This window comes from Fundulus heteroclitus, chromosome 20, assembly GCF_011125445.2.
Source record: "Fundulus heteroclitus isolate FHET01 chromosome 20, MU-UCD_Fhet_4.1, whole genome shotgun sequence".
In the NCBI taxonomy this organism is placed as follows: Eukaryota; Metazoa; Chordata; class Actinopteri; order Cyprinodontiformes; family Fundulidae; genus Fundulus; species Fundulus heteroclitus.
This window is the reverse complement of record NC_046380.1, coordinates 404,748-417,865: the sequence shown is the minus strand read 5'-3', so window position 1 is coordinate 417,865 and position 13,118 is coordinate 404,748. Positions and strand designations below refer to the sequence as shown.

Genomic DNA, 13,118 nt, shown 5'->3' with positions numbered 1-13,118 from the left:
TAATATTTTATTTTTATTATGTTTCTATAATGAAAATTTTATGGACAGGACTTTGGTCTCTTCGTGTGTTGTAAAGGGCTTCATAAATAAAAGTTGATTGATTGATTGATTGATTGAAAACCCGCGTTTCTTTGTGCACCAGCGGTTCTTCCTGCAGCCTCCCAGTACGCAGCAATATGTTGTGATTTTAATTTACCCCTCAGGAGATCAATAGCTTCTGTTTTTTTTTTCTTTTTCATCCTTGGAATCTGGATCTGGACCGACACGTCTCGTGTTTCTTCTAAACGTGCATCTTTGTTTTTCCTGCTTTGACTCCCAAGTCTTTTTCTTTCCATTTGAACAGCAGCTTTGTCATTTATAGATGACTAATCTTTATTTCTAACAGAACATTGGTTAATTTTAGTTTGAAATGTGATGGCGGTACCAGTGGTGGACGGTGGTTAGCTCTCTGAGATTGATTTTATTATTTCCAGCCTTGTCTGAACTCAAGACTTCTGTGATTTCTGCCTAAAAATTGGTGCTCAATTTAGATGTTAAAACATGTTTTTTTCTTAACAAAACCAGCCCAGGCGGACCTTGCTACTGTAACTGTGTGCTGGAACATTTCCTTCCTGCAGAGCTTCATGTTTTATTCTAACGGGAAGGAGGCTGGTTTTCACCCGATGGGGGTTTATCAATCAGGAGCAAACGGCAGGTTTTATTCTCCATGTCCGACAGAAGCTGTTAAACCGGCTGAAAGAAACCGCTCAGCTTCTTTAATTAGACTTAAGGTGAACCGTTGTTCTGTGCATCGTCAGTCAGGTTCTTCTCCATCTCAGCCTGCAGCAAAGAATCTGCTCCGTGGGTCCAAACATCACCAGATGTTTCTGGACCGGGTCAATTTACTTCTGCTGAACTCTTTAACATGAAGCCGTTATTTCTCTAATTAATTTTTCTGAATTAACAAAGGCTGGACGGCAGTGGGAGGAGGCTCCTGAGAAGTGATCTTGTTGTCCCTCCTTCCTCCTCCCTCCCTCCATCTCCACCTCCATCAGTTTCTGAACCTCCTTCTCTGATTGCTCCGGCTTATTCAAAGAGCACCACATGAAAGTGTTTCTGCAGATCTGCAGGTGAGATGAGCGATAAAACGGCCTGAATAGACATGGACGGCACGTCTCCTCTCCTGCAATTACGCCGTAACGACCTTTCTGCCTCATTTATCAGCAGCTGGGCGTGAATCCGGCTGCACATTAACCGAGCTGCTGCTTCAGACGGAAAACATCAGCAAAGAGCAGATCAGAAAGACACGATTCAACTCAGAAACACAGACATTTACACAGAACATCACTTCTTTAATTTTAATATTCTAATTATCTTCTCTGCAACAGTCTTGCATATCAATGTTTATCCAAATGTAGTTTGCCTAACATTTTTCTCTTTTTTCTCAGATTCCATTTTATTTTGTTTCAAAAAAATTCTGCACATCAGTAGAAAATTGCAAGTTTGCAGTTTTACAAGTTTTGGTGAATATTAAAAAAAAAGGTTTTATAATTTTCTTTTATTTCATAAATATTGCCCCCTCTTTTTCCTATTTGGATTTTATTTTATAATATTTCAACATTTATTTAACCCCTTTTTTTGCAAAATACTCACCAAACATTTTATTCACAAATTGATGTTTTTCATCCTTATGTTAAAAATGAAGCATTATTTATTTTTATTAAATTTTAGGTATTTTTTATCCGTATGTTAGAACTAGATCAATGCGGCTCGTTTGTTGCTGCTGCCTCTGCTCTGATTGGTCCGTTAGGAGGCTGAGCTGATTCCTCTAATCTGATTATTTCCTCTTTTCCACAGGATATCAAACTACACCCCCAAAGTGGGAGAGAAGGACACCCACAGAGCGATCCGCCAAGCCTTCAACGTCTGGCAGGCCGTCACTCCGCTCTCCTTCCAGGTCAGAAACCAAACATGTTCACTCGTCTTCACTGGATCAGCTGCATTTGATCTGCATCGCTGTCGGTGCTGTGATGCAAACAGAATTATGGTAGAAAGAGGCTTAAAAGCAGAAAAATCACAGGGGGATCCATGTTTTTTATACAAAATTTTGTCAAAAGTATCCGCTCCCCCGTCCAAATAATGAAGACCAGGTGTTCCAGTCACTTTGTGGCTACAAGCGTATAAAGTCCAGTCCCTAGGCCTGCAGACCGTTTCCGCAGTCTTCTGTGAAAGAACGAGTCGCTCTCAGGAGCTCAGAGAACTCCAGCCTGGTTCTGTGAAGGATGCCACCTGTGCAACTAGTCCGGTTGGAAATTTTCCCCACTCCTAAATATCGCCTGTCAGCTGACAGCGGTATTATAACAAAATGGAAGTGATTGGAAATGACAGAAACTCAGCCATGAAGCGGTAGATGTGGGAGAGGATTTAACCTTAAAAAACAGACAGACGAGACCAGACACCACAACTTCTCTTCAGTGACCAGCAGGGGGATTCGTTTATTCTGGACTTACAGTCATCTTCATTTCACAGCAGTCCCAACAATCCCAACAATATGGGGTAACTTTCAGCCTTTATAGGGATACAGTATGACGTAAATAGGAACATGATATCTTACTGTGTACAGGCATTGCTCTGGACCAAAAGCCCTCCCTCCCTAGTTGGAGGGGTGTGTGTGTGAAATGGTGTGTGTGTGCTCTTCCATTTCTAGGAAGTCTTATAAACAGAACTTTAGAAAAACACAGAAACAGAGTAAGAGCCAAGAGTAGTTTAACTAAAGTTCCTTTGGCCTTACTTTACCTTGTTGTGATTCAGTGAAACATTCTAGAACCAATCAGTCTTTGGGCAGTGATTTCAGTTATTAAGACAAACAGGATTCAACCTTGACAATATTAAAAGATCAAGCTGTTCTCTTCAGAACCGATTGGGGAAAAAAATCGGTTCAAAGCCCTGATGTAAACTGACGTTGGGGGGTCACAGAGGTTAACCACTGTCTGCAGAGTCAATGGGACTTCAGAGCTTCATGTGGCCTTCAGCTCAAGAACATAGCATAGAGAACTTCATAGGACGGGTTTCCATGGCCGAGCAGCTGCATCCTGTAATGACCAGAACATCAGACTCAGATTCTCAGACACGGTGTTGTGTTTTAAAATGTTTATTTAAAACAGTAGTCAAGCCTTGGTGCAGGCACACAGAACCGCGGATCCAAAGAGTTAGGCAATGTTTGTAATCCAGAGCCGATCATGTTTCTGACCAGAGCGAGAACTCTACCCAGGAAATCTAGAACAAGGTCAGGAACTAGGAAAGGCTGGAAAGGAAATTTACTCATGGTGGCTTTCAATAATCTGGCATCAGGGGGCTGTGGGAGCCCAGCATCTAAAGGCTGAAAAACAGGTTGAAAAACAGGGGGGGGGGGGGGGGGGGGGGGCATGCAGACAGACAGCCGGGTCAGAACCAGAACACATCCAGGCGTCCATCCAGGTGAGCGAATAATTTCGGCAAAATTGTTGCAGGGCGACTGTGATGAAAAATCTGCTGAGTGATAAAAGGAGGCTAAGAAAGGAGATATTTCACATAGGAGGGGATCCTTTCTCCACGGTTTTCATATCTATATATAAACACACATCTCACATAATACAATTTTTTTATTGAAGAGTGACGTAAATAACGGACCCTTCATGGATTTCTGCCTCAGGATTATACGTCCTGCGTGCCTGAAGGACTCAGTGCTTTGAGTTGTCCTCCCTCTGATCCCCTCAGGAGGTCCCAAATTCAGACGTGGAGAGCGACGGGAAAGACGCCGACATCATCATCTTCTTCGCCTCCGGCTTCCACGGGGACAGCTCTCCGTTTGACGGGGAGGGGGGCTTCCTGGCCCACGCCTACTTCCCGGGCGCCGGCATCGGAGGAGACACCCACTTCGACTCCGACGAGCCGTGGACGCTTGGAAACGCCAACCATGACGGTGAGGAGAGGCGCTGGGGGGAAAGCAGAAAGCAGCTGCAGACCCGGGTGTCTGGGGTGAGGAGCCGTCAGCTCAGCTCCCTGAAGTTTAGCTTCCTCCTCTGTCTCAGCTTGATGAATGATTGTGCCAGGTCGCCTCTGCTTGAATAACTAACGTATCGATACAGAGACAGAGCAGCAGGCAGAGCAATCTGTTCTCAGAGATTAGCTCTGGAGAGAAAGAGCTCTGACAGAGAAACTCCCCGACTGCAGCCAGTCTGAGAGATTTCTGCTCCTCAGATCGGCCCAGGAGCCGTTACACCCCCCCATGACTAAAATCCGCTTTAATTGAATTTCCCTTTTTATTATGTCCTGATACACAAGATCCTAGAAGGAAAGCCCATATGTCTGGGTCTGCAAGGTGTCCAATACACACAGAGAGCATTCACTCCTGTCAGGTGCATTCATTTCTGTCTTTTAATTTTTTACTTTAACCATCATTTTCCAGACTGGAATCAGTCCACAACCAACGACTGCAAAACTTTAATTTGATGCAGATGTTCAACACACTTTAACCCCTGGAATATTTGGTGAAATGCCTCTTAGAAAGTTGCACCTCGACATTTAAGTGTTTGTCCCCTTGTCTTGGCTAAATTGGTTGGCTTCACTTAAATTGTTAGATTTTCTGCCAAATACAGAGCAGAGACACAGAAAGCACAGAAGCTCACATTGACCAGGAGTACTTTCTATGTTAGAGAAGACAGAGCAGAGACACAGAAAGCACAGAAGCTCACATTGACCAGGAGTACTTTCTATGTTAGAGAAGACAGAGCAGAGACACAGAAAGCACAGAAGCTCACATTGACCCAGGAGTACTTTCTATGTTAGAGAAGACAGAGCAGAGACACAGAAAGCTCAGAAGCTCACATTGACCCAGGAGTACTTTCTATGTTAGATGGTAATATGCTGGTCAAGATTCTCAGTCATCCAGGTCATGGTCATTCCAAAAAAAGTAAAAAACAAAGCAACTGGACTTGTTTTCCATAATTGAAGACGTTTCGCTTCCTCTCCAGGAAGCTTTCTCAATTCAAAAAGTCTAGAGTAATGTGGAGTAACAAGCTTTATACCATTGGCAAACAAATATGGTAGATGGTAATAGTGGATGATCTGCCTCCCCTGATGATGTCACAGCTAACAGAACGCCAGACCAGGTGTACCTTCTATGAAGAGAAAAATGACAGAAAACAAAAAGTTAAAAACTGAAATAAGAACAAACAATGCAGATTGAAGAGCAGTAGGAGAACTCAGCAGAGAGAGAGAAATAGACCCTGATGTCCTCCAGCAGCCTAAGCCTATAGCAGCATAACTATAGAGGTAGCTCAGGGTAACATGAGCCACTCTGACTAGAAGCTTTCAGGAGGTGATCATTGAGAAGAAACTAGATTTCTGTAACCACAGCAGTGACCCGGTTCATCCTCATGGTTCTGGAAAAACATTCAGAGGGTTTTACAATCCCAGATGCGTACAAATATTGAATTGTTTTCTATGACTTTGGAAACACACATTTTTTTGGGACCTCTTCATAGAAACTGACACACACAGTGTCCTTTTTTGTAGCAGTTAAACATTTAAATTTGTGCGTGCTCTGAAAACGGTCCAAGAGCTGTTTCTCTGAAAAATACTTTGAGCCTGCAAACGGTCTCTCTCACACACACCTAGACACACGCATGGTGTAATTGAAAGATTAGCGAGCAGATAGCGAAGCGTCAGCCTGATTCATGGTATTAGCTTCAGAAGGACGGCTGGGGACAAATGGGACACATTTTTCACTTTGGATTAAAACTTCTCACTCTCACCTGAGTCTGGTGACGATCTGTTATTAACCTGCTGACTCCTGCGGGACAAAACTGAGGGCACAGCAGCACAGAGGAGCTTAAGGAACCAACAGAAGAGACCAAAACTGCTCCTCTGGTTTCTGTTTCTGTAGCTCTCATCATGAAGGAAGAGTCATACCTCCTTTCATTTGTAGGGTCTGGAGATAGAAACGATCCGGTGTGATCCAAACAGTCCAGTTAGTCTGGCTAAATCTGTGCATCTTCAAACATCAAATGTCCGCTTTATTGCAGGAGGCTCCCAAATACTCAAAACTCTTTCCAGAAAAGAGGAAGAAGGAAGTGAGGAGAAAGATGCAATCAGAGTTGAAGGGAGTCAATGCCTCTAAGGTAAAATGAAAGTTTTAAGATTAGTCTTAAAAGTAGACGGGGTGTCTGCCTCACGGACCAAAACTGGGAGTTGGTTCCACAGGAGAGGAGCCTGATAGCTAAAGGATCTGCCTCCCATTCTACTTTTAGAGACTCTAGGAACCACCAGCAGACCTGCAGTCTGAGAGTGAAGTGCTCTGTTAGGAACATACGGGGTAATCAGAGCTCTGATATATGATGGAGCTTGATTATTAAGGGCTTTATACTTTAGAAGAAGAATTTTAAATTCTATTCTTGATTTAACAGGAAGCCAATGAAGGGAAGCTAAAATTGGAGAAATTGTTGATTTTCATTACCTACTGACTATCACTGATCGCAAGTTAAGGTCAAGTTGAACAGATTATTTACGTTTGAAAATAAAAGACCTCAGGATATCAGAGCTAGGTCACAATATTGTATTCAAATGTATAAGATTTTACATTTTCTGCCCCATAATGACAACTATTCTGAGAATTTTCTTATTAAGACTTTCCAAAAACCCTCCAGATTTTAACAACCCACCCACAGTTATTGTTATCCTGCCCAGCGTGGTCAGAAGAAGCCCAATCTGGCAACCGTGTCTGCAGCAGATCTGGTTGCTCATGTTATCGCCGCCTACTGGTATTCCAGCTTATTGTGGATTTGTTTGAGCCAATGTGGATAGAAATTTAAGATTTTTTTAAACGATAAATGTCACAGTCTTGTACAGCGATTAATTAAAACCAAGGACTCCAAAGCAGCAATATGTTCCCATGCAACCAATTCCTTGATGTTTCATCCAGAAACTCTGGGATTGAGCTTTTTCACTGTTTGATGTAATTCTGTGACTGGCTGCCCCCCCCCCCCCCCCCCCCCCAAATGGATTAAAATGCTGTGGGTTTGGATTTTATGCGCTTTGACTGGTCAGTATCACTGGAAAAGCGCAACATAAATTCAATCCATTTACCATTTTACCATTAACAGGAAGAGGGGCCCCAAACGGCCCTGAGCAACCTTGTGCCGGCCCTGCACTGGAGTCAGACAACCGGCAGCGCTGATGAGTTCTAAGGTGGAAAAAGCCTCAGAGACAAAAGTACGAAGTTAGAAGCGGAGGGGGGGGGGAGCAAAAGGAAACAGTCTTTTACACCAGAGGCTGTAATCTTCAAACACATCGGCTGCAATAAAGAAGAATAGATAATTGGGTTCTGTAATTAGGTTCAGGCAGAGTCAAACCAATTACAGAGTCCATGAAATGTTTTAATCTGAGCTCCGCTTCAGACTGTTGGATTGCATCTGACAGCAGTCCAGATTATCTAATCCCTCGTGGATTCACGGGCCTCGCTTTTCCTTCAGTGTCGAATTCGTTAAAGAACCAGAAGGACAAGATGTAAAAATGTGGAAAATTATCCACTTATTAATTTCTCAGCTGTACCAACATAATTATTTGGTTAAAAATGGGAATCAGGTCACAAAGAACAAAAGAACGCCTTTTCTCTCTAAAAGCAAGATGGCAGCAGCACCTCAGCAAAGCTGCCAAACATCTGGAACAATGGCTCTGGACAGAAGAGACCAAAGTGAAGATGTTGACCATGAAGCAAAGATTCATGTTTAGAGTAACAAAAACGAAGCACAGCAGCACAAACACCAGAGACCATGTGTCATAGTGGTGGAGGATGATGATGGGGGTTTGTGTTGCAGCAACAGGATCTGGGATCTCTGCAGTCCCTGAGTCGACTGAACGCCTTCATTATTATTATTATTATAACTTGTGTTATTAGCGTTACTATTATTACTATTGTTGCTGTTTCTATTATTTTTAATTGTAGAAAAGCAGAAACTATGATTCTTCTAATGTGAAATGCTGCTCAGGCGAGAAGATTTCCATCTCAGATATGAAGATGTTTCTGTTCTCCAGATTCAACATGTTTACCTTTTCATGAGCACATTTCACCACAGCCCTGAATAATTTATCCATTCACAGATTATATATTTAAAGACTCTCTGTGAGCGCCTGATATTACTTTGAAGAAGTGGACGATAAAAAAATGAGTTTTTTGTATTATTATTTTTTTTGTACTCTCTGGCAATGTAGCAATAAAAATGTCTTAATGCCAATAACAGCCCAACAGATTTTACTTCCACAAATGGAGTCTTACTGCTCTAGTCATAGAGCTCCACTTGGTGTATATATGCAAGAAGCTTTATTAGATTTTATTCTGGGACTATTTCATGTTCAATGGACACAGAAACAGGTAGAAGAGGAAAAAAGGACAGAAACAGACAAAATGCTAAAAGGGAGAAAAGGAGAAAGAGAAAGAGGAGAGGAAAGGGAGAGAGTGATAGAACATCCTCTGAGTCTGCTTCTACACCTGCAGAGAGAGATATAAAGAACAGCAGAACCAGCTGATAAAGTATTACAGGTACAACCACCTTGATACCATCGCTGAAGAATATACAGGATTAATTAATACGACATGTAGAAAGTGACAGCTGAAGATAATAACATGATTAATTAATACGACATGTAGAAAGTGACAGCTGATGGTAATAACAGGATTAATTAATACGACATGTAGAAAGTGACAGCTGAAGATAATAACAGGGGGTTTATGGATTTATAAAGATGAACAAAAACCATAATAGCCTCAGTGAAGCGGTTTCCTCTTCTTTAATCCATCTGCTTTTATTTCCGTCCAGGTAATGATTTGTTCCTGGTGGCGGTCCATGAGTTGGGTCACGCCTTGGGTTTGGAGCACTCCAACGATCCCAGTGCCATCATGGCTCCTTTCTACCAGTACATGGACACGCACAACTTCAAGCTGCCTCTGGACGACCTGCAGGGCATTCAGAAAATTTACGGTGAGGAATCAAAACAAAAGAAAATAGCAAAAATAGATATTTACTGAAAGAACAACTCAAAGGCTTGACGGATAAGGTTGAAACTGATAGACATTGTGGACCCTTTGAGGTGTCAGGTGAAGCGCCTGAACACAAGATTTCACTCTAAATCTAAAAGCAAAAACTTGCAAAAGTAAAAACAGCAAACTGTTTGCATGAATTATTGATGCTGAAGCCCCGAGAGCCGCTGAATTATGGAGAATGTTCAGCGTCCAGCAGCCGAGCTGTTTGAGGGATGAAAACGGATCAGATTCTGTCTGGAAAAAGAAAAATTACAGAGAACAAAACGCGCAGCTTTTCCTCCAAGTTTACAACAGAGACTCTTTGTTGCACAAAGACAAAGATGGCTCCCACTTTAATCAGCTTTGATTCTGAAGCAAACAAAGCGCTGATGGGGTTTCTGTCTGCAATGAGGAATAATCACCACGGCTTCAGTGGAAATGTGGTGTAACATTTATCTGTGATGCAAAGACACAAGGAGAGGAGAGAGAAAGCATCTGTAGGGTCAGAGATAAGCTTCAATGGAAGAATGTTTCCATCCACATAATCTGTTATGTTGTTCACTGAGATCCAGCATCTGTGGCGGTTATTCAGTTGTTCATATCTTTTTCACTTTAATCATCAAAGCTGGAAGATTTCCCTCCTCTTTCAGGAAACAGAGGGAGAAGGAAAATATTGTTTTAACGGCATATTTTCACTGGCCCTCTGTGTTCTGGGCAGATACCTGAGCAAGTTCATCAGGTAGCTCTAAAAGGTGGAAACATCAGCACTAACTGTTTGTTTCACAGCAGCAGGAGTCAAAGAGCCACGTTTTATTTTTCTTTTGGAGATCAGACAGTCAATATTTATGCCAAGAATATACATAATCTCTAAAATAACAGACATCATATTTCTGCACAGCTCAACCACACAAATATGCAACAGGACTGCAAAAAATAACTGAAATAAACAAACTAAAGGGAACTAAAGGAAAACTAAAACAATCACTGATGCCAAAAAACATTATCTACAGAAGTGAATATTTAAAGTAGCCAATGACAAAAATACAGAAAACACACAATAAACCAGAAAAACACAAAAAAGTAACAAGATGCAAAACTGCTGCAAAGACAGTTGATAAGAAAATGGACGAATGGAAAGATAGATGGATGGTGGATGGATGAATAGATGGATGGATGGATGGATGGATGAATAGATGCATGAATGGATGGATGGATGGATGGATGGATGGATGGATATATGGATGGATGGATGGATGGATGGATGGATGGATGGATGATGGATGGATGGATGGATGGATGGATGGATGGATGGATGGATGGATGGATGGATGGATGGATGGATGGATGGATGGATGGATGGATGGATGGATGGATGGATGGATGGATGGATGGATGGATGAATGGATGGATGGATGGATGAAATATGGATGGATGATGGATGGATGGATGATGGATGGATGGATGATGGATGGATGGATGATGGATGGATGGATGGTGATGGATGGATGGATGATGGATGGATGGATGGATGGATGGATGGATGGATGGATGGATGGATGGATGGATGGATGAATAGATGGATGGATGGATGGATGGATGATGGATGGATGGATGGATGGATGAATAGATTGATGGATGGATGGATGGATGATGGATGAACTGATGGATGGATGGATGGATGATGGATGGATCTAACAGAACAGGTTCTGCTCCTGCAGGGATCCCCACCCCCATGCTGGAACCCACCCGGCCGTTACCCACGCTTCCTTCTCGACGGACTCACTCCACCTCAGAGTGCAATCACGACCGGCACCCCCGCCCGGGTCGCCCCCCCGCAGACAGACCCGCTCTGCCCGGGAACGGCAAGCCCAACATCTGCGACGGGAACTTCAACACCGTGGCCTTCTTCAGAAAGGAGCTGTTTGTCTTCAAGGTGAGTCGAGACGGGCTGCAGGAACGGACGGTGGCCCCCGAGGCCAATCCAGAGAAAAACGTCCCGAGCTCAGACAGCTGAGGAGCTGCTGGTGTGCGTGTAATTATGGGGTGGCATCGCCCACAGAGGGTGAGTCACACAGTGCTTTAAAGAGACAGGATGAAACAGACGAAAGGTTAATTAGGCGAAAAAAGGAAGGATGGAGGAATTGACTCTTTCCTGGAGAACGCAGAAGCTGACATTTCCACTAATGACATATAACCAATGAGGGGCTGCTGGGTACAGCAGTGAGCAGCACTGCTGCCTCGCTCCAAGAAGATCCTGGGTTCAAATACCGATGCAGGGTCTTCCTGCATGGAGTCTGCATGATCTCCATGTGAAGGTTCTGGTTCTCTCCAGGTACTCCAGGTTCCTCCAGGTCTTAAAACATGACTGTTAATTGTTCTCTCTAATTTGCCCTCAGTGTGTGTGAGCTGTAATGAACTGCTGATTCCCTCTACGCGTGTCTGTAAAGACAGACGGGTGGATGATCTGTTATGATGTTGGATTGTTGTGCTGGTACTGATGTCTGCATGCAGCCGTGTTGTTGAACACGCAGCAGGTTTTTACATCTCCATGATGTTCACATGCAGCCAATCTGCTGTTTTTCTTTAGCGTGTTGAGTCTCTGAGACAGCAGGGAGCGGCTGATCTTCATCAAGAAGCAAACCCAAAACCAGCTAGCTGCTGACGGAGCTGAAGCTAAATGACCTACTTTTCATTTTCACTCTGAAACATTAATGAGATCCTCCAACATCTCAGCAGCTGACTGTGTCTCACCAGAGGAGCAAGGCAGCTGAGCTACATCAAAACTACAATTAGGAAGTTCATGTTATTCAAATTCGTATAACTGCAAGTTTATTTGTAAAGCACATTTCAGTAACAAGAGAATTCAAAGTGCTGTACAAAGAAAGACAATACAGAGCAAACAGCAAACGGGCTTAGATACATCGGAGGCAACCGCACTTTCACTCAGTTCTTTCTGGAACAAAAGGAAAGAAATTACAGAGGAAAGCACATGGCCGTGGAATAATAGCAGCAGGTCACCATCAATGCAACTAAATATAAACGCATGGATTAGTTTTTCCAGATCCTGCTGAGACATCAGTCCTTTAATCCTGGAAATGTTCTCCAGGTTATAGAAAGCCGACCTTGTAACTGTCTTTAGATGAAGGTTCAGGTGTGAGTCCATCACTACTCCCAGGTTTCAGGCCTGATCAGTGGTTCCTAGCTGAAGCAGCTGAAGCTGTGAGCTAACTTTTGATCTTTCCTCTATTGGTCCAGAATATGATTACTTCAGTTTTGTTTTTATTAAACTGTAAAAAATGTTTGGCTCCAATGGGTTCATAGTCACCTGGTGACATGGTGATGTAAAGCTGTGTGTCGTCTGCATAGTGATGGTAGCTGATGATGTTTTTATGATCTGAGCTAGAGGAGCACGTAGATATAGAATAAGAGGGAACATTCTATGTTGTTATTATTTTAGTTGTTCCGTTAGATCCATATTTGATGCTTGTCTTCCTTTTGTTCAGTTCTCGTTCAGCATTATGCTTGAGAGATTCTTTTGATTAGATTCAACTGTTGTTTTAGTTTTCTTCTGTTATTAGTCTTTTATCTGTTAGATTGGTTCCTTATTAGTTTAGTTAAGTTTCCTCCATGTCAGGCCATTCTCTGTTCCCAGTTAGGTTCCCTGCTCCTGCCAGTTCATTACCCCTCATTTCCTTCAGCCTGATTGTCTCCCTCAGTTCACCTGTGCCTAATTACCATCCTATTCTCTTCCCCTTTAAGTTCAGCTCACATTGTCAGGTTCTCTGTCTTCATTCGTGTTTCTACTTCGCTCTGGTCTCATTGCCGTGTTCCTGATTCCTCGTCACTTGTAAGCCTTGTTTTTTTATTTTAAAAAATGCCACAATTCAACATGCAACTCCCAAGCTCTTGTCTGCAGTTCGGTTCAGCTCTAACAAAAATCAACCTGACACCCTTGGGGAACCCCACATGGGATTTTTGTCGTCTCTGATGTAAATTTACCTGCTGACACTAAAAGTCCTTTAAGTAGGATTTAAACCAGTGGAGAGCTGTAGCAGAGAGGCCGACCCAGTTTTCCAGGCGT

General features: G+C 42.9%; 1 protein-coding gene across 1 annotated transcript in view; it reads left to right on the top strand.

Moving 5' to 3' along the window:
* Window positions 1–13,118, top strand: part of mmp24 (matrix metallopeptidase 24) — a 67,490-nt gene that overhangs the window by 17,320 nt on the left and 37,052 nt on the right. The window contains exons 4-7 of the mRNA XM_012850031.3: window positions 1,837–1,936; window positions 3,736–3,940; window positions 8,835–8,996; window positions 10,756–10,970. Of these exons, the coding sequence (XP_012705485.3) occupies window positions 1,837–1,936; window positions 3,736–3,940; window positions 8,835–8,996; window positions 10,756–10,970 (682 nt within the window). The remainder of the gene's footprint in view (window positions 1–1,836; window positions 1,937–3,735; window positions 3,941–8,834; window positions 8,997–10,755; window positions 10,971–13,118) is intronic.